Consider the following 18,275-nt stretch of genomic DNA (forward strand, 5'->3'; position numbering starts at 1 on the left):
AGCAGTTGGACCCCGGATGCACCAAACACCCACACAGTCCAACACCCCCAGCAAGACAAGAGGATATACAAAGAAGAAGAGTGAGAAAATTGACTTATCAAAGTAAAGACAGGGAAATCACTCACCATTTACATTTTGTTGTGGGCAAAACAGTCCTGGTTGGAGAATTTAACTCAAAACACTTGATTTCCAACATGGGCATCAGGAATGAAAAACAAGAAACACTTGGGGAAAAACCCTTTCCTCCCATTTTCCCATAACCAGCACCTCTCCTCTTGCCTACCTCACTTCTTTGCCATCACAGTTACACCTTATCCCTTCCGTAAGGCAAAATGCAGCACAGGGCACTAGAGTCAGGACAGCAGCAGCTCTCTGCTGCTCCTAGCTTTCCATGTGTTTCCTCTACTTCGTCAGAGAGAACAGTCCTTATGCTGGTATGCTGTGTCTATTTTAATTAGATTCAGCACACGCTTTACTAACAATTTATGCTTTCTGGACTGATGAAGACCATGTAATCAGTAACCTTACAGACTGCATGTACAGAACACATGTAAGCTTTGTTTGTCTTCACCGTGTTCTCTTCTCCTGTCTTAACCTGCTCAGCTATTTATTTTCTATAGTGTTAGGCTTTAGCCGAATGTCCTCCTGAAGGCACCGAGTGTAGCACCAAGCCCCTGCTCCCCAAAATCAACACTAGGTAAGAGCACTAATAGCTGAATCCTGGCATCACTTGGTCATGACCTTGATAAGTACCATCAAACATAGAGGGTTTAAGTGATTTTGCAGATTAAAGAAGTCCACAGATGGTAAAGTAATAATGCCTGGCTGCTGAGGAAAAAAGCAAACGTCACCTGTTTCTTACATTAGCAGCCAGTGAATTCTTGTGCAAATATTATATACCTACCACCCTGGCAGCAGGTGAATATTTGTAGGTCCCAGGGGACTAATCTAGTATTACTATAAGACCCTACTGTGAAATACTGCAAAAGCATTATTTGACAAATAATTTTTTTAAAAAGCTAGACATATTGGTCTTTAAGATATTTATCCCTCTACAGAAGAAGTGCCAGCTGTTCCTTAGAAACCTTGAGTCTCTGAATAGAGCTTGTAACAGTTGCTTGCCATAGACTAGGCTATAACTCCAGATTAGGAATAGCAAAAGGATTTTCAGACTCTTCAATCATTCCTGGGTACCACTAACAATGAGTAGGTTAACCGCTACTGACAAACATTTCTGTTGCTTTGTAACTAATGCAATTAATTCTTCTTTTCCCGCTTGGTTAAGAAAAAGGAAACAAAGCAGGTATTGAAATTAAGTGCAATAGGTAAAGTGTAAGACTCTAATAACCTTGTTACTCTTGCTTTCCTCTATTCCTTGTTTCAGCTTTGACTCAGCATAACTTACAGTATCATAACATACATTCAAATGACAAGCGGAGGGAGAAGCTGATTTCAGCTCTCTTACCATAATAATCTAGTGTTTATCACTATAGTGAGGACAAGCAGCCTCAGTACTCCAAAGCTCTGACTGGCATGGATAGCCTTCTCTCATCTTCCATGCTGTGTCATCTCTGATTTTTGTAATTCTGGCCCATTTCACTGGCCTTGAAATTACTTAGCTTCAACATGTGCCACAATGATAAATGCCTGTCCACTTTTGACACAGTTAATCACACACAGACTCTTATCTGGAAGATAAAACAAGTCATAGGATGTAATGATGAAACACAAGGTAAATGAAATACAGGTTTTGGCATAATAGTTTATGAATATTAAATTCAGTCTCAGCTGAGTTGCTGTGTCTAGCATATATATATATACACTATATTTATATATATGCATATATATATCTATATACAGATATAGATATATATATGCATATATTTATATGAGTAAATATAAAGATAAGTCAGTTTGATCTGTGCGGTAGTACAAAGCATGCCAGCACACAGCAGCTTTCCCACCCCCTGGCTCAAAAAAACCCAACTAACCACCGCCTCTGCAAACACAAATACATTTCATTAGAGCGAATGCAGGATTATGGATCAAGCTTAAATCAACTGAGAAGTCTTAAACACCATAGTTTGTTCAGAACATGGATCACTCCCACCTAAGAACTATATCCTATTTTCTTTCAAACCTGTCTAATTAAGTTCTAAGAATGGGGAAAAACAACACCCAAGTATTTTCACCTGCTTTATTCCTTTATTCATGAACAGTTTTTCTCCATCACTTTCAATTGCAACTAGATTATTTGCATAAATTCTTACCCTCTGAAACAACTCATTTGCTATTTTAACCCCAAGATTACAAGTAATTTTGCTTTCAGGATAACTGGTTGTGGTTGTGGCAAGCAGCAATACAAAAAACAGAAGTAAGCATCGGTGTTCTAATACCGTGGAACTTTGCTGCTATTTTGTACCTTGAAGACACTCTGTGGGTGTATGAAAAGGCAGATTCATCATTAATGGTTTATCAGAATCTGAAGTTAAGACATTTAACTAGTCTGGTTTGTTTCAGGTATTTGTACAGCTGCAAAGAAATCGTATTACGAAGAAATACATCTGGAAGTCTTGGCTTCAGCATCGTAGGAGGTTACGAAGAACACACTGGAAACAAACCATTCTTCATCAAATCCATCGTTGGGGGAACACCAGCATATAATGATGGAAGAATTAGGTAAAGATAACTAATGAAATGTAGCATTTAAGTCTTTCATCTAGTTCATTGGTGGGTGGGTGGGGGGGTGTGTGTGTTAAAACTACTTTTCATGAAGACTCTGTGTGTGGGGAGAAAAGCTCATTGATACAGAACTAACTCTGCCAGATATGGAAATAAGATATAAGTGTCCTGAACTTTAACAGGTTTGCCTTCATAGTAGCATGTGTCCAGCTGTCTTGCAATCACTAGTATGTAAGTATAAAGATAAGTCAGTTTGATCTCTGGGGTAGCACAAAGCATGCCAGCTCAGAGCAGTTTTCCCACCCCCCAGCTCCAAAAAACCCAACCAACCACCCTTTCTGCAAACACAAATACATTTTAAAAGAGTGAATGCAGAATCATGGAGCAAACTTACGTCAATTGAGAAGTCTTAAAAACCATAGGTTGCTCAGAACATGGATCACTCCTATCTGAATGGACTGTATCTTATTTTCTTTCAAACCTGTCTAAGTTCTAAGCAGAAAACCAAAAAACCAACACCCAAGTATTTTCATCTGCTTTATTCCCTTATTCATGAACGGTATTTAGCTAGAGAAGGAATAGAAATACTCATTTCTACCCCTTCCTCCCACTTCAAGCACATGCTTTAGCATTTGCAGACTTTTAAGAGAAGAAGTAACGTCGTTCAATTTGTTCTCATATTTGCCTTTGGTTTTTCAGATGTGGCGACATCCTCCTTGCTGTCAATGGCAGGAACACATCAGGAATGCTGCATGCCTGCTTGGCACGGATGCTCAAAGAACTGAAGGGGAAAATTACTCTCACAATTGTGTCCTGGCCAGGCACTTTTTTATAAAACAACTCTCTGGAGAGGAACATCAGGTTTTGCTTTTGGGGAAGGTCAAGTATGTATTTATAAAGAAAAGGCTTGTGAAATTTCAATCTGCATGTCAAGAAAAGTCAAATTTAGGCAAAGCAGGGACATCTGTCAGAAAATCACTTCGGAGTGATTTAAGCTACAGACTTAAGCCTTTCCTTCCTCATATTCTTAAAGGTTTTTTTGTTGTATTTCTTTTTTATATATATATATGTATATTTAATGCATTATAATAATACAGAAATGTCAGGAGCAGCAGCTCCTGCTCACTCACTTTATTTTGATTTACAAAAAGAAATCCTTGAATAACTTATGGAACAATTTCTTGCCATTTTTTCTAGTTGCAAAAAATGAGGTGAAGGTTTTTATCAACACAGTAATAGCACTTTGATTATGTGTACCTTTTCATGGTCAGCATGAAGCTGGTATTTTCAAGACTTTCAAGTACTGTTAGTCTGTAAAACTGTGAATTAAATTTCTAAAATAATTAAAAAATAACTGTAACTGTGTACTTGTACAGACATTCTTTTCATCCAAAACCAAGCAACCCAGTTTCCCTGCTTTGATTAACACTATTAAAGATAGGTTTTTAATACAGAATTATTGTTTTTAAGGCTGTACTTTGCACTCTGTTAACACCATAAAGTAAGTCTTCTAAACAGCACCATGCCAATCACAGGATGGGAATTCTGATAGTGATGATGGTCTTATATTTTTTCTAAAAAATAGTTCTTTGCCTTTCTCTGCAAATTAACCACTTTCCAAAGTGTTAACTTTTCCTCACAAGCTAGCAATGGGAAGAGGATATATTTGTTAATCTTTACCATGTCAACGACAGCTGTTCCCCTAGAAGAAAGACTAACATGAACTTTCTCTTAAGCCACTGAAAAGCAGCAGGGATGATTATCCAGATTAATTCACCCTTATGCACCCACACAAACCAGACATAATTACCAAGTGTATCAGAGTGTTCCATCAGACTAAGAACAATCAGCACCTTGCCCAGTTTCCCTACTTTTTTTCATTCCACCTTAGTACAAGATTCTTGCAGACAAGAGTCTGCAATTCCTGCCTGTTCCTGTAGTAAAAGATGGACCTTTTCAAATATGAATTCCAAAAGTTATACTAAACGCACACTGTTCCAGATTTTGGTATATAATAAAGTGAATGTACACTCTTTCTAAATTCAGTAAAACAATGACCTTCCCGGTGGCTTATAAAAACAGGAGACACTTTTAACACATATACCTTAAGCCCTACATATACTGTAAGAGCATAAGGCTCTAGCTGATTAAGAGGTTTTCTCACTTCAAAGACAAAGTCAGTCCAGGAATCTTAACATGAAAAATTCATTCTTTTATTTTCAAAAAAAAAAAAAAAAAAAAAAGAAAAGAAAAGAAAACCAAACAACAAAGTAAACTTTGATTTCAAACTAACAGAACAAGATTAAGAGCAAATTATTTTAATACCCAGAAAAATAACAAGATTTATAGTAATCTATTTCTGGCACTAATATATATGCAAGTAGACAAAAATCACACAAGCCTATTCTGCAGGGGCAGCTTCAGTGTTTTCCTGTTCAGGAGCAGGTTCACCGCTGGCTTCTTTTCCTTCTTTGCTTCTTTTGGATTTTTTGTGTTTGTGCCTTCTATGGCTATCCCCTTCTTCACTGTCATGACGACGTCTGCTGTTACTAAATAGAGAGGAAAAAAATCACTCAAACAATTGCATGACATGCATCATTTCATTACAGAGTACCATAAAAACACCCTTTGTGTTCATATTTGAAAACTGGCACCTGCTCCAACTCATACAGTATTTGGATGTCAGCACCAAAATGAATTTTTTGTGGAATGGTGCATACATTCCCCCCATCCTATACTTTTTGTTGGGAAATTGGAATGATTTTTCACATTTGTAACCCATATTCTAATAGCAATACTTTTAATAAGTCATGTTCCCACTGTCATCTCTTAATAATTTAACATTCTTATTGACCATGTTCACTGTACTCAACCTTTATTTCTAACTTCAAAAGTATCAAGTTGAACTATTTCTATCAAGTGACCATGAGGGTTATTTTACTTACTAAGAACCACAGTTCAGTTCCTATGTTAATGCTGCTCAATGTCAGCTTCACTCCACCTCTTTCTGACCCACTTCTTTAGCCATCTTTCCCCAGATTCATAATTTCTGCTCACTAGCTAAGACTGTCACATACATCATTCAGTATGAAGTTACCCGAGGCCAACATTGCTTTTTGTCTGTCCACATTTTATACGCCAGACTTGCTCCAATTAGTACACTGAAGTATTTACAGTCTTTCCACAAACTCCAGCTTGTTTGGGAGTCTTTTAAAAGTTTATTTTTTTAAGCTGGTCAGATCTTTCATATCCTATTAAAAAACTCAAAAATCAAACCTTCGAGATGACTTGTGCCTAGTATCTTCTTTTTCTCTGTGTCTCCTGTCTCTGTGTCTGTCTTCTTTCTCTCTACTTGTTCTATGGCGGTCATAGCCTCTTTCCCCGTAGTCTCTGTATCTGTATCGTTCTTCATCACTGATTAAAAAAGAAGACATTTTCAGGACAGTAATACCAAGCAGTATATATGCTAAAAAAGAAATTCTTACACACTCGCAAGATAGATAGAAAAATATTAATGTTGCTGATGAGTTTTTAGATGAGATCCACCACATACGCTAAAAGGCCATTAAAACTCTTCACCTTACACATTAAGACTTCTGTGGTTAATGCAATTTTGAAAGGGGATTGATCAACAAAATGGAAGGTACAACAGGGTCACACGTTTATACGGGAATTACCAAGCAGTTAGCTTAAACCTGTATCTAGCTGCAAATAAAAGTCCAATCTTACGTAACCTTTAGTTATGTTCAGATCAGTGTGTGTAAAGCTCAACACTTACCAGAACACTTTGTAACTATTACACCATTTGGGTAATTTAAATTAAATTTTGGTACAGTTGATTTACTTCCTTACATCAAGAAAGGAAAAGCTGGGTGCAAAGGGACCAACAGTAACATATACTCAGTGTTTTGGGCTGCTTTTAAAATTCATTTCATGTCCAGTGCCAATGATGCCTCTACTTCCACTCCTCTCTTGGATTACTTCTAGTGCAGCCCTGCCACAATGCTGGTAAACCCCCTAAACATTACAGGCTACACAAAAATGTCAAGGCTTTATTTAAGAACATATTTTCATATTTGACAGCTCAAGAGATTTTCCGTGTCCTGGAGCAGTGAGAACTTGGATCAAAACAATTCTATTTGCCGTAACTTGGGCACTAGTCTTCCTATGAAACTCTGTAGGATTATGTCATGAAGCGAATTTCAAAAATTAGCAATTTGAGACACTGTAGGGAAGCATCAAATGCCCTGCAGGAAAATCCTGGTTTTCTAAGGGACATTAAGAACATTCACTCATCAAAATCAGAAAAACTACAGCTAGTGCTAAAGAACTCAGAGTTATAATATGTCAATCTGTAATATGACTGCATTAACTGGTGCCTGTATTGTTACAAAATTGTATAACATGTATAAGATTTTATAACACACTTAAAAATACAGATCTGAGAATAAGCTGATCAAACCCTGTAAAGTACATTTGTGACAGATCATATTATCACAGAATGGTTCAGGTTGGTAGGCATGACTGGAGGTCATCTGGTCCAAACCCCTACTCAGGCAGAGCCACCAGGACCATCAGTTGTCCAGGACTATGTCCAGATTGGCCCTTGGCTACTTCCAAGAATGGAGACTCCACCACATCTCTGGCCAGCCTGTGCCTGTGCTCAGTAACCCTCACAGGCATCATGCCACTATCCCTTCTCTGATCTGTTGCCCCCCTCTTAAGACAAAACCAAAATTCAATGGCACTAAACACTTTTTAAAAAGCCTATGTTAAATCTAATGTCTCTCCCACAAGAAAACCCTACTACAGACACACGTCAACTTGTAAAAAATGAAGGCAGAACAGCCATAGAACACGAACTCTGACCATACTACTCCACATCCAGCTTAAGGCACACTAGGTTATAGTCCAGAATGTGAAAAGAAATGCAACTGCTCCACTGAGATGTCCAAAACTCAGACAGGTAAACCAAAGCAGCTGCGGGTGAGGGCAAGGGAGAAAACAAACCCCCAATCTTAAGAGTGCTGAAATCCCCAGTCCTATGCCTTTAACCTGTTTCGATCTGTATCAATCGTTTACCATTGCTTTACCTTTAAATTTCTATTCTACTATTGGAAAGGAGAGAAGTGTAGGGGAGACATTTACAATCCAAGTCCCATTCTACTGAGCATTTCTTCTCGTAAGAACCTAACTAACGCTAGGCTTCAGGGAAAGGGGCAAAACCGACACTTAAAAATGAAATGTCACAGAAAGATGAAGGTTGATATCAACTGCTAGTTTCTAGGACAAGCCATATGGAAGAGAAGACTAACCTAGCTTGCACAGCAGTTCAGAATGACAGCCTTCATTTCATCTATGTTTGAAGAGTGTCTTAATTTGGTGTGTAAGAAAGCAGCACCATAAAGACAGCATGTGCCTGGTGAAGTCCAGTTACAAAGCTCAGGTTCTAGGGGGGCAGTATAATGTTAAAAATTAAATTAAAATTAGGGTCTGAAATCTACCGAAAGTTATAACCAAAGGTAAGGCCTGATGTGACTTTGAATGACAACTGAAAAATTTTGTTAGATGGGGGACTCCTGTATTAAAACGCCTTTGAAGGGCCACTAGTCATCACAGTTTTAGGAACCTTTCATTTCTGCAGGCTTGCAGGGATAGAGAAAGGCAGAATCAATTCAACTGTAGTTTACTCCCAACATACGATATTATTTCCCAGACTTAACATTTTGATGATCACTGTCTAATAAAAAAGTGAAAATTTTAATGTCTAACATTGCTTTCTCATGAGCTTGCTTATGGCTACTTGTAGACTTCCAGCTTGGTTTCAAAGTTGAGAGCCAAAGCTTTCAACATTAACTCACAGTCTGCATTTGCTCTGTTATACAACTATTATAAAACACTCTAGAAAAGGTTAAATATTATTGATACTCCTTTATAAACCTTATTTTGGCAAACTACTAAGGAAACATGACAGCTTGTAAGTGTGTCTGAAAATAAGAAACCTTTCTATAAGTAAAGCAAAATACCAGTTTGCCAAGTCCAGTATGTTAGAGCTTTAAGAACAGGAATAAATGTCATGTACCCAATGTTACAGCAGTGATCTCCTCCCCACTTTGTATTACAGTTATCAAAGTCTTCCAGGGACAACACTGAGAGCACTACAGCCTTTGACCCGTGGAAGAGGATCTACAGTTATCTGTGCCCTCCTGGCAAAGAAGCCCCAAACCAATCCAATCCATAGTATCTTTGTTCTCTACACCTTCGGTTACTTTTTCAAAACTGACCCCAACTTCACCAAGCTATTAACTTCACAAATGAGGAGATCTCACTTTGGTAGAGATACCAACCTTTTTATATCTGTATTCAAAAAGCTTTCCCATATATTTAAAAAACCCTTCAACAAAGAATCACAGAAGGAGTTAGGCTGGAAGGGACTTTGGGGATGTCACTTGGGCTAACCCCTCCTCGATACAGGGCTAACTCAGAAGTCTGGTCAGGCAGCTCAGGGCTTGTTTAGTCATGTTTTGAGCATCAACAAGACTGGAGATTCTATGATCTCTCTCTGAAACCTGTCTTAGCACCTGATCACTCCTTTTGTGATTATTTCCTCACTATTGGAATTTCCCTTGCTATGACTTTTAACTACTATGTCCTGCTCTTTCTCTGTAAACCTTGAAAAAGCGCCTAGCTTTATCTTCTCTATGACCATCCATCAGGTGTTGAAAACAGCCTTAAGAACCCTCCTCATACTTCTGAAAACAGCCTTAAGAACCCTCCTCATACTTCTCCTTTCAAGCTAAATACACTCCATCCCCTTAGCCCTGCTAATTACCTTGTCAGACCTCCACTGGAGTCTCCAGTCTGTCAATGTCTTCCACATCACGGGACCAAAAACTGGGCACAGAACTTTGCATGTGTTGTCAAGTACCAAATAAGAGGGGAATAATGGCATTCTCCATCTGTGGGCTATACTCTTACACGGCTCAATGCATTTTGACCTTTATTACACACTAGGTGTTGAGTCCCATTCAATTGCTCTCCACCAGGACACCAAGTCACAGTATCACAGTATCACAGTATGTTAGAGATTGGAAGGGTCCTTTCCTGTAAAGCTGCTTTCTAGCCACACAGACCCCCATCTGCTCTGCTGCATGGGATTACTGCATTCCAGGGCCTTAGAAATATAGCTGTTGGGTTTTGGTTTTGTTTGTCAAATTGGTGAGGAAGAACAACAAAATGGTAAGTTATCAGTCAAATTCCAAAGTGCACATTTTTAGTGGTAACAAATTGACTTGAAAATAGCAAAACACAAAAAAGAAAACAGTCTTTGCAGAAGGGATAACAGTCTAAAAAGAACGGCATCTTCTCAAGGGGGCACTGAGATACAGTGTAAAAACACGTAATTTCACCTGATATAGCAGGGTAAAGGTAACGCAGAATATAAAGACACCTGAAGATTCATTTTTTAACCACATTTTGGTTATACGAATAGAATAAAAATAATTCCATTTTCTTACAGTTCTAAGAAATATTATAGCACAAGTACAGCCTGCTTATCTGGAAAAGAACTGACAAAAACAATGAAAGCAGTAATTTCTGAGCAGTAAAAAGCTGAAGATGATGTTTACTCCAAATCCTACCACAGTGCCGCTTGAACAAAGTTTAAACAAAGGGAATTTGAACATAATGAATCCGTATAGCCTCTAAAAGAGTTCACATTCTCCTCCTCATAGCTCTTTTATTTTCTTACATACACAGAACTGAAAATAAACCCTCTTAAAAAACATTGTGCCTGCATGCTCTCTCTTAAGCCTCTCCCAACTTCTCTGTGACTCCCAAACTAACTTACACTAGTTAAAGGCCTCCTGTTTTCTTACACAGCCATGTGGCAACAGCTTTGCTACAGATGGTGGATAATTTAGTCACATAAAAAAGTTGAGGCCTGCTCTTCCCCCTCCTTTACAGATAACTCTGGCAGCAGCACAGAGATTTCTCGAGGCCTGGAAGCTATTAAGGTTCATTTCAAGCACCCTTGAATGACCAGGCTTCTTTCTGGCCTTCAATCAAGCTGTCTGAGAAACAGATGTTTAGATTGGTCTTGAGTTCTCAGAAACTGACCCTGGAACACAGCAAATGCACATGGGAGAGGACATCACCCCATCAGCATACATGGAAAATCCCCTATCTTGTACCTACTTTGGGTCTTCAGCTAGCAGTCATCATGCAAAAAATGTCATCTTTCAACTGAAGTAATGTTGACTCCACATGAGCTCATGCTCCACAGTGTAAAACCACTGGTAAAAACCATCTACCCAATAGCTAACACGTATATTCTGCAAAAATTGAAACGTAACAAAATAATCCCAAACAACTCAGAAAGGTGTCAGGACAATTTGCTAAAACACTTGGCAAATAACGAGCAAAGTAAATTTAGATAAACCTGGCAAGCCAACAGGCCTCTACTCAATGGAATCAAAGCAAGCTCAATGTTAAATGTAAAACTGCTTCATACTTGTGCACATGAACCACAGAACAGTTGCAGATTTTTAATTCTTTTTTCTTAAAGCAAGCAGAGAGTTGAAAGCTGAAGTTATCTGTCATTATTGTCATGATCTGCCTGGAAATGTATAAAAGTTTTCTGGGCCTTTTTAAAAAAGATAGAACAGAATACTATCCAGCCAGTGCTAATGACCAAACTAACAATTTTAACAGCTAGTAACACCATTAATTAGGGTCAAATGTTGCCCCACATTACTCTTAGCACCGAACTGGCAACTAAGATTCACTGAGCACTTCCATGGATTTTTCTGGAAATCTTGATGTCAAATAGAGCTGTGTATATCACACACAGGGCTTAAATCACACCTTTAACCTGTACAGCACTACGACCAGTTTGGATGTATACTGCCTTTTTTACACTTCTGTTTTACATTCTAAAATTTATATAGTTTCCAAGATAAAAGGGGGAAGGGGAGAAAGCCGCAACCTCTGGCTCTTCAGAATATACAACAGAACACTAAATTCTAATGCTGAAGTACACTATGTAACACAGACACAGGGTTACAGTGCTTACGACATTTCAGTTACCTGTTGAACACGCTTGGAGTTGGACTGTGATCTCGGTCCCTTTCCCTGTCTCTGGTACGTTCTCGGTCTCTGTCTCGGTCCCGGTCCCGATCCCGATCTCGGGATCGCTCTCTCTCACGTTCCCTATCCTTCTCTCTTCGTGAATAGTAATCCCACTGCTTGCTGGTGTCCAGAAGACTAGACCATGAAGGAGTGGAACCTGCAAGGTGCGGAAAGGTGACTAAAGAAAAAGACGTGGGTATTAGAAAGAACAAAATCAGATATCATCAGAAAACTGCAATACTACTTATGCATGAACACACAGGCGTTTGTCAGCCTCCTCCAGTGACATTTTTCAGTCTTCCCCTTTCACGTAAAAGTTAATTCTGAGCAAACACTGCATTTTTTCCATGATGCTAATAAAGGCCTCTGGCACTCATTTAAATACTTGTTATGAAGATCTCTAGAACCAGGATATACCCCACAGACTGTCTAAATTCTTTTTGGGGAAAAAAAAAAAAGGTGGAGAAAAAGAAACAAGCCCCCACAAAACCCCCACATTGTGCAAAGATTTGCTGAAAGAATCTCATTTTATGTGGTCAAATGGCTGTGTTCTGGGGGAACAACAAAACAAAAACAACCAGGAAACAAAACTGCCTCTGAAACTCAATGGCTCTCCAAGTGCAGTTCAGAAAAACAAGGAAAAAGGATGCTTCCAACTTTATATTTAGATGCTACTATTTTGTTTTGTCCTTTAAAATCATTGTATTTAGAATATGTTAGTTACAAAGCTCTCATTCACTGATTTATATTCTATACTGTGCTTTGACATACTTTTCTGATTACAGCTGTAACAGCAGCTTTAGAAAGAAATTCCAGAAATTCGTTCTGGGGAGAAGAAATTAATGCTCCTAACTTATACTTTGTAAGATACCATTTCTAATGAATACTCAGCATAATCACTGCTGCTGCTAAATTATAATAGATTCAGAAAATTAACTGTATTATCTTAAGGACGATATGCTTAAGAAGTTTTAGGTAACAGCAATGGGAAGAGAGAAGGGACATGCTTCTCCATTGCTTTCTCCCAAATCCAATGTAACAAATAACTACTAGTCTTAATTGTTCTGTTCTGCCCTCCCTTTCCAGAAGTCACATGAATATATCCTGTCAATGAAAAATAAGGGTTGTGAATTTAACTGGAAACAGCACTCTCTAGTGGACTTACAGTACAGAGGACTTCTCACTTTCTGCTTATCTGTTTTGCTAGCCAATGATAACATAGCCTTCAATAAATCGTTTGTTTTGAGTTCCACTCCATTATCTATAATACGAGAACAATATTCACTTGACTCCATGGTGTCACAAAGAGACATTAATAGCATAATTAACATAAATATTTCACTGAACAATATAAAGTGCATTACTGATGCTGTATTTAATACTCTCGAGTTATAAAATCAGTGGCTTCTCCTGACAGCTACGTTCAGACTGCCTTGCCTACGTCTGGGGTATGCCTGCCCCAGAAAGCTTTGGCAGAAGCTTAAGACAGCAGTTTGCCAAACATCCGAAGGAGGAATACAAAAGACCTTTTGAGCAGGCAGTGGAGCAGGAAAAAAACACATCATTGTTAAACTACATTTGCAGTGAAAGCATTATAAGTCTTTAAAAAAGCATTTATATGAGGCTTTGCCTTTAACAAATGCTTGACACTGTTTCATTTCAGAGCTACAGACAGAATGAGGAGTTAACAGAAAAAAATATCCTAATACAATAGTATGCTGTTCATTATACTGCCAAAACCTGAAATTCTTCTAAGGAAAGCAGCCAGAAATAGCAAAAAAACAGCTGGACTTTAAAGACTGTTAATTTCCTTGACTTGCCACTATGTCAACAACATACGTATGGTCCACTGGCTGCCAGAATATTCTGATCTAAAGTGTAAACTTAACTTTAAATGTATACTATAAAACAATTATGAATGGTAGCATAAACTCTTATGATAAATTTTTGTTACTCCCCCACATCTGCAGTAATTCTCATCTGACAGAAGTATGTCATTTTCACCCCAATAACATGAGATAAACCAGTTGTTTGATACTCTGCACACTTTTATATCTAGATTTTCACCAATTATTGTTCACAACATACAAGAAGCTTGCTTTCCAATATGAACTGGTGCTCAGCATTTAATGCTTAGAATGAATAATTTGTCACTTTTAGTATTCCCACATGGATTGTTCTAATAATTTCTACAAAAAGGACAATTCTAAAGTCTAATTGATTTTTAAAACAGGAAGAGAGGGAGCTTTGAACATTCAATAGTTTTAGAGGCTTAAGTCCTCTTTTGGAGGTGGTTTAAAAATTTAAAGCTGCATGGTATCACAGTATAAGGCAAAGTATTTAATACAACTTCTTTGTGCCTCAAAAAAAAAAAAGACTTTTAAGCTGTTTTTGTAATGCTAAATTTCTTGCATGTTCATAAGATATAATGAACATTTAGAGCACAGAACAGAGAAATGTTTGAGGAAAAAGGAAACGAACATACAGGTCGCTTCACTGGTAGACCAATGCAGTGCCATATTTTGACAGCTCAATAAAATTCAAAGATCTGATGGCAAAGCAGATTTGTGAAAAAGTGTAAATTGTGAAAGGTTTGAGATCAAACTGAAGAAATCTCACTGAGGCAGTGGAAGAGCACAAAGACAAAATAGATATTCTTGAAGCTACAGGTTAAAAATATTATTTTACTATGCAACTTATCTAATGGACTTGCAGTGAGCAACATGCCTGACACAAGGAATAGGCACTGAGGCATGAGATTCGCAATCTGAATAGGCAGAAGAAAGGCTGGAGCCTTAATCAAGATTGGTACTTTTTGTAACATGTTCCGTATGCCCCACAACTTTGACAAAGCCATGAAATATAACCAGACTGGTAAAGAAGACAACAGGTTGGAGATTCAGTGCTATCATCCAAAGCAACCATTAAATAAGTATACTTAGAGATTCTTCATTAAAATTATTATCTGTACCCTAGTATGTTGCTGAGCCTTCACTTTACCTAAGTTCTGATACACACACAGCACTGACAAAATACTGGCCAACAATCACATTGTAAGACAGGGACAGTAAGAGTAAGATGCTGGCCAGGAAAACATGTTTCGCTTGGAGATGAACAGCAGCAATAAAATACCACCGAGCCTCTACAGATCCAAAAATCCCAATCACAGGCACAGCTTAAGAGACAGAAAATTTGCTGCAAATATGAAAGCTTTTGCAACAGTAGGGATGCCAGACACAGTGGGAAGATGGAAGCAAGCTGTGCTCCTTGGTCTCCACAATCATAAAAAGGCAAATATAGTTTTTTAATCCTGATGAAGGAGTTCAAACTCCATGTTGGCATCATCAGGATGACAGTCATCTTTCTAATATTGGTACTGCAACAACATATACATGTCAACACCTCTGAAGGTCAACATAAAATATGGAAATCTTCTTGTGTCCCTGACAGTAGTTGACAGAATAGCAAATTCTAACAAGGGATATTCCAAAAGGAAAAACATTCTAAACTGGAGACTGTATATTAGATGCAATGTACATACTAATAACTGTTAAGAATGCATTCCATACAATACTCTGCATGACTAGATGTTGAAGCTTCAGCAAATAGCCACTTGGGTATCTCAATTGTCTGCCTTGGCTTTACCTTTTTGCTAAAACTTCAGCAAACACAGTTCAATTATTGCTAAAAAAGCAGTCTGCATAAATGAGCTGTTTTCCCTTGTCAAGAATTCTTGAAAACATAACAAGCTTCCATGCATGCAGGCAAGCACTTGATAACTGATGAGGATCCTTTTAATGTCAACAAAGTATGACTTGTTACTCCAGAAACAGCTCCAACTTCAAGAAATTATAAGCCATTCAGAAATGTCATTTTGTGTATCTTCTCTGAAGACTTGTGAAGAGACACATTATCTGAACGTTTGATCTGTGCCAAACAGTATGTATCCTTACAACTTGACAGAATTTTCCCTACCATTCCCTCTCCCAGCAGATAGGGTCCAATGGAACAGAGCACAAGGAGACAGAAAAAGTCAGATGGAAGAAAAAGCAATAGGCATGGGGCTGGACGGCAAGAGGCAATGACTGACAACATGTCAGGTCCCGCACTGGGTTGGGGCAATCCTCACTATGAGTACAGACTGACTGATGAACTGATTTAGAGCAGCCCTGCAGAGAAGGACCTAGGGGTAGAGGTGGATGAAAAATTAAGTATGAACCAGCAGTTTGAGTTTGCAGTCCAGAAAGCCAATCACATCCTGGGCTCCATCAAAGAAACATGGCCAGCAGGTCAAGGGATGTAATTTTCCCTCTCTTCACACTTGTGAGACCCCACCTGGAGTACTGTACCCAGTTCTGGGGCCCGCAGTACAAGAAAGACATGTTAGAGCAGGTCCAAAGGAAGGCCATGAAAAATCGTCATGAATCTGGCACGTCTCTCCCAGGTTCCAGTTTTCAGCCTGAAGAGAAGGCTCTGGGAAGACCTTACTGTGGCCTCTCAGTACATAAAAGGGGCTTATAAGAAAGATGGAGAGAGACTTTTTACAAGGGCCTGTAGTGACAGGACAAGAGGCAGTGGTTTTAAACAGAAAAAGGGTAGGTTTAGACTGGACATAGAGAAGAAATTCTTTGCCATAAGGATTCATATTACGGCCTATTATTTTTTAAAATCAGAGTTCTGCAAAAGCAGTGTGGAAAGATAACCAGCATTATGAGTAAGTAAGCACAATAACAGTATTTACCAACAGCTGTTAAATTTGCAGCAGCACATATTTGTTTATAATCGTAGGCAATGAGCTTTCAAAATGAATTACTGTAAGGACCTGTTTAGTCTCTTAGCAAAAATCCTCATGAGTGTATCAAGCAATTTAATCTAGCACTAGTCAAAATTTTCAAAACCAGCAAGCTTGCTCACCACTGCCGTAGGAAAATGCACGAACAGAACGACCATCATAGCCAGAAGAATGTCCACTGTTGAAAAGAAAATACATGTTAAAATGCCATTTACCAAAGCCACCTAAATGAATAAATATGTACTTCTAATATTATTCCCCTGAACTCTAACCACCATACAGAATAAAACTAAATGTTTGTTGTAAATGGATTTAAGTCCTCCATTTTGAGCATTACTCATTAAGGGAACTGTCTATCTACACAAATATATATTAGAGGAGCTTAAAGTCACATTCTCTCTCCTTAAAATTTTAAACAGAAATTATTTATGCCAAAGCTGCTCTTTTGTATTTTCAATGAATTTTCTATTTCAAAAGTTTCTTGTATCATAAAATGTTTCTGCACAGATACTAAACTTAATCTGCAATTGCTTCAACGTGCTTCATTCATGAGTGAAGCCAATCTCATTCTTTCTGTTAAAAAGTAGGTATGCGAGTGTATCTAAGAACAGGTGGACTTCAAATGTGTAGTTCTATAAATAAACTATTAAATTAGCTACACATTTTCTAGGCTGACTTCTTTCAGTGGTAGCCAACTCAAGTAGGTAAAAACCAGAAAGGTTAAAAAGGATGCTTTGTGCACAGGACATAATTCATAAATATATAATTCTTGCATGACCTTATCGCACTTCCCACATATCTTGAGTGAATTATCTTTGCAAGGTTTAACCTAAGTGTTATTCTGTTCTTGAAGGCACTTGAACATTACGAAGTAAATTTGGGATTAGCTTAGTTTAAAGACAAAACACCACCACTGATAATGAAAGGCTAATCCAGCATCTTAATATTTAAAAGTATGAGATCTGGTTCCTGGGTTCCACAATAAGCTTGATACTTTCACATCGTATTTCAGTAACTATATTAATATTCCCAAGTAAATGATGCAATAACCTCTGCTTAAGAGTCATGAAGGAGCAGTCACAGCAACTGTATGAAATAATGAATTTACTTTCATGCACATCAAATGCATCCAGCTAGGTGTTTTTCTGAATTACGTAAGATGAGGATTTTGTGAGATTTACCATTATCATCCTGTAGTGTATATGTTAATAGAATTTTTCAATTTCAAAGGAACAGTTGGGTGCACCTTCCTGCAGTGAAATCCAAAGTACTGGCAAGAGGCTTGCACCATCTTCTTAAAGAGAGCTTTGTGTATGATCTGGTTTTGGCCTCTAGTAAAACATAAATACTTTTAAAGGACTGTGCTGACCAACTTTTTTTCTTCCTTTTATATATATGTGTGTGTGTGTATAGATGTAAGAAATAAAGATATGTGCATACATATATATAAAATATCCATATGTACATATATATATATAAAATATCCATATTTTGTATGTCTGTATTAAAAAGGCATTAAAAAAGAACCTGTTAGGCCTATTAAAGCTGAACACTTAGATCAAACACAGCAGGAATACAAATTTGTATTCTGTGGAACTCTGGCATCTCCTACAGCTTATGAGGGCTTGAATTGGTGGCTAAATTGATTATTTGCATCTATAGAAAAGGATAC

At 37.9% G+C, this 18,275-nt stretch overlaps 2 protein-coding genes across 13 annotated transcripts in view; one reads left to right on the forward strand and one right to left on the reverse strand.

The window, feature by feature from the left end:
- Window positions 1-3,902, forward strand: part of LNX1 (ligand of numb-protein X 1) — a 173,948-nt gene extending 170,046 nt beyond the window's left edge. For all 7 annotated transcript variants that reach the window (XM_061352450.1, XM_061352487.1, XM_061352460.1 and 4 more), the window contains 2 exons: window positions 2,521-2,679; window positions 3,382-3,902. In XM_061352450.1, the coding sequence (XP_061208434.1) occupies window positions 2,521-2,679; window positions 3,382-3,517 (295 nt within the window). In that variant the 3' untranslated portion in view covers window positions 3,518-3,902. The remainder of the gene's footprint in view (window positions 1-2,520; window positions 2,680-3,381) is intronic.
- Window positions 3,903-4,868: 966 nt separating this feature from the next.
- FIP1L1 (factor interacting with PAPOLA and CPSF1) overlaps window positions 4,869-18,275 on the reverse strand; it is a 46,992-nt gene continuing 33,585 nt past the window's right edge. For 2 of the 6 annotated variants that reach the window (XM_061352536.1, XM_061352520.1), the window contains 5 exons: window positions 16,726-16,781; window positions 12,977-13,072; window positions 11,770-11,989; window positions 5,959-6,096; window positions 4,869-5,231 (listed from right to left, as the gene is read on the reverse strand). In XM_061352536.1, coding sequence (XP_061208520.1) covers window positions 5,084-5,231; window positions 5,959-6,096; window positions 11,770-11,989; window positions 12,977-13,072; window positions 16,726-16,781 — 658 coding nt within the window. In that variant the 3' untranslated portion in view covers window positions 4,869-5,083. The remainder of the gene's footprint in view (window positions 5,232-5,958; window positions 6,097-11,769; window positions 11,990-12,976; window positions 13,073-16,725; window positions 16,782-18,275) is intronic. The other 4 variants (XM_061352545.1, XM_061352567.1, XM_061352528.1 and 1 more) reach the window with 3 other exon arrangements.

This window comes from Neopsephotus bourkii, unplaced genomic scaffold (assembly GCF_033783945.1).
Source record: "Neopsephotus bourkii isolate Nb327-2 ecotype Australia unplaced genomic scaffold, CSIRO-AGI_Nbou_v1 NB_54, whole genome shotgun sequence".
Classification (NCBI taxonomy): domain Eukaryota; kingdom Metazoa; phylum Chordata; class Aves; order Psittaciformes; family Psittacidae; genus Neopsephotus; species Neopsephotus bourkii.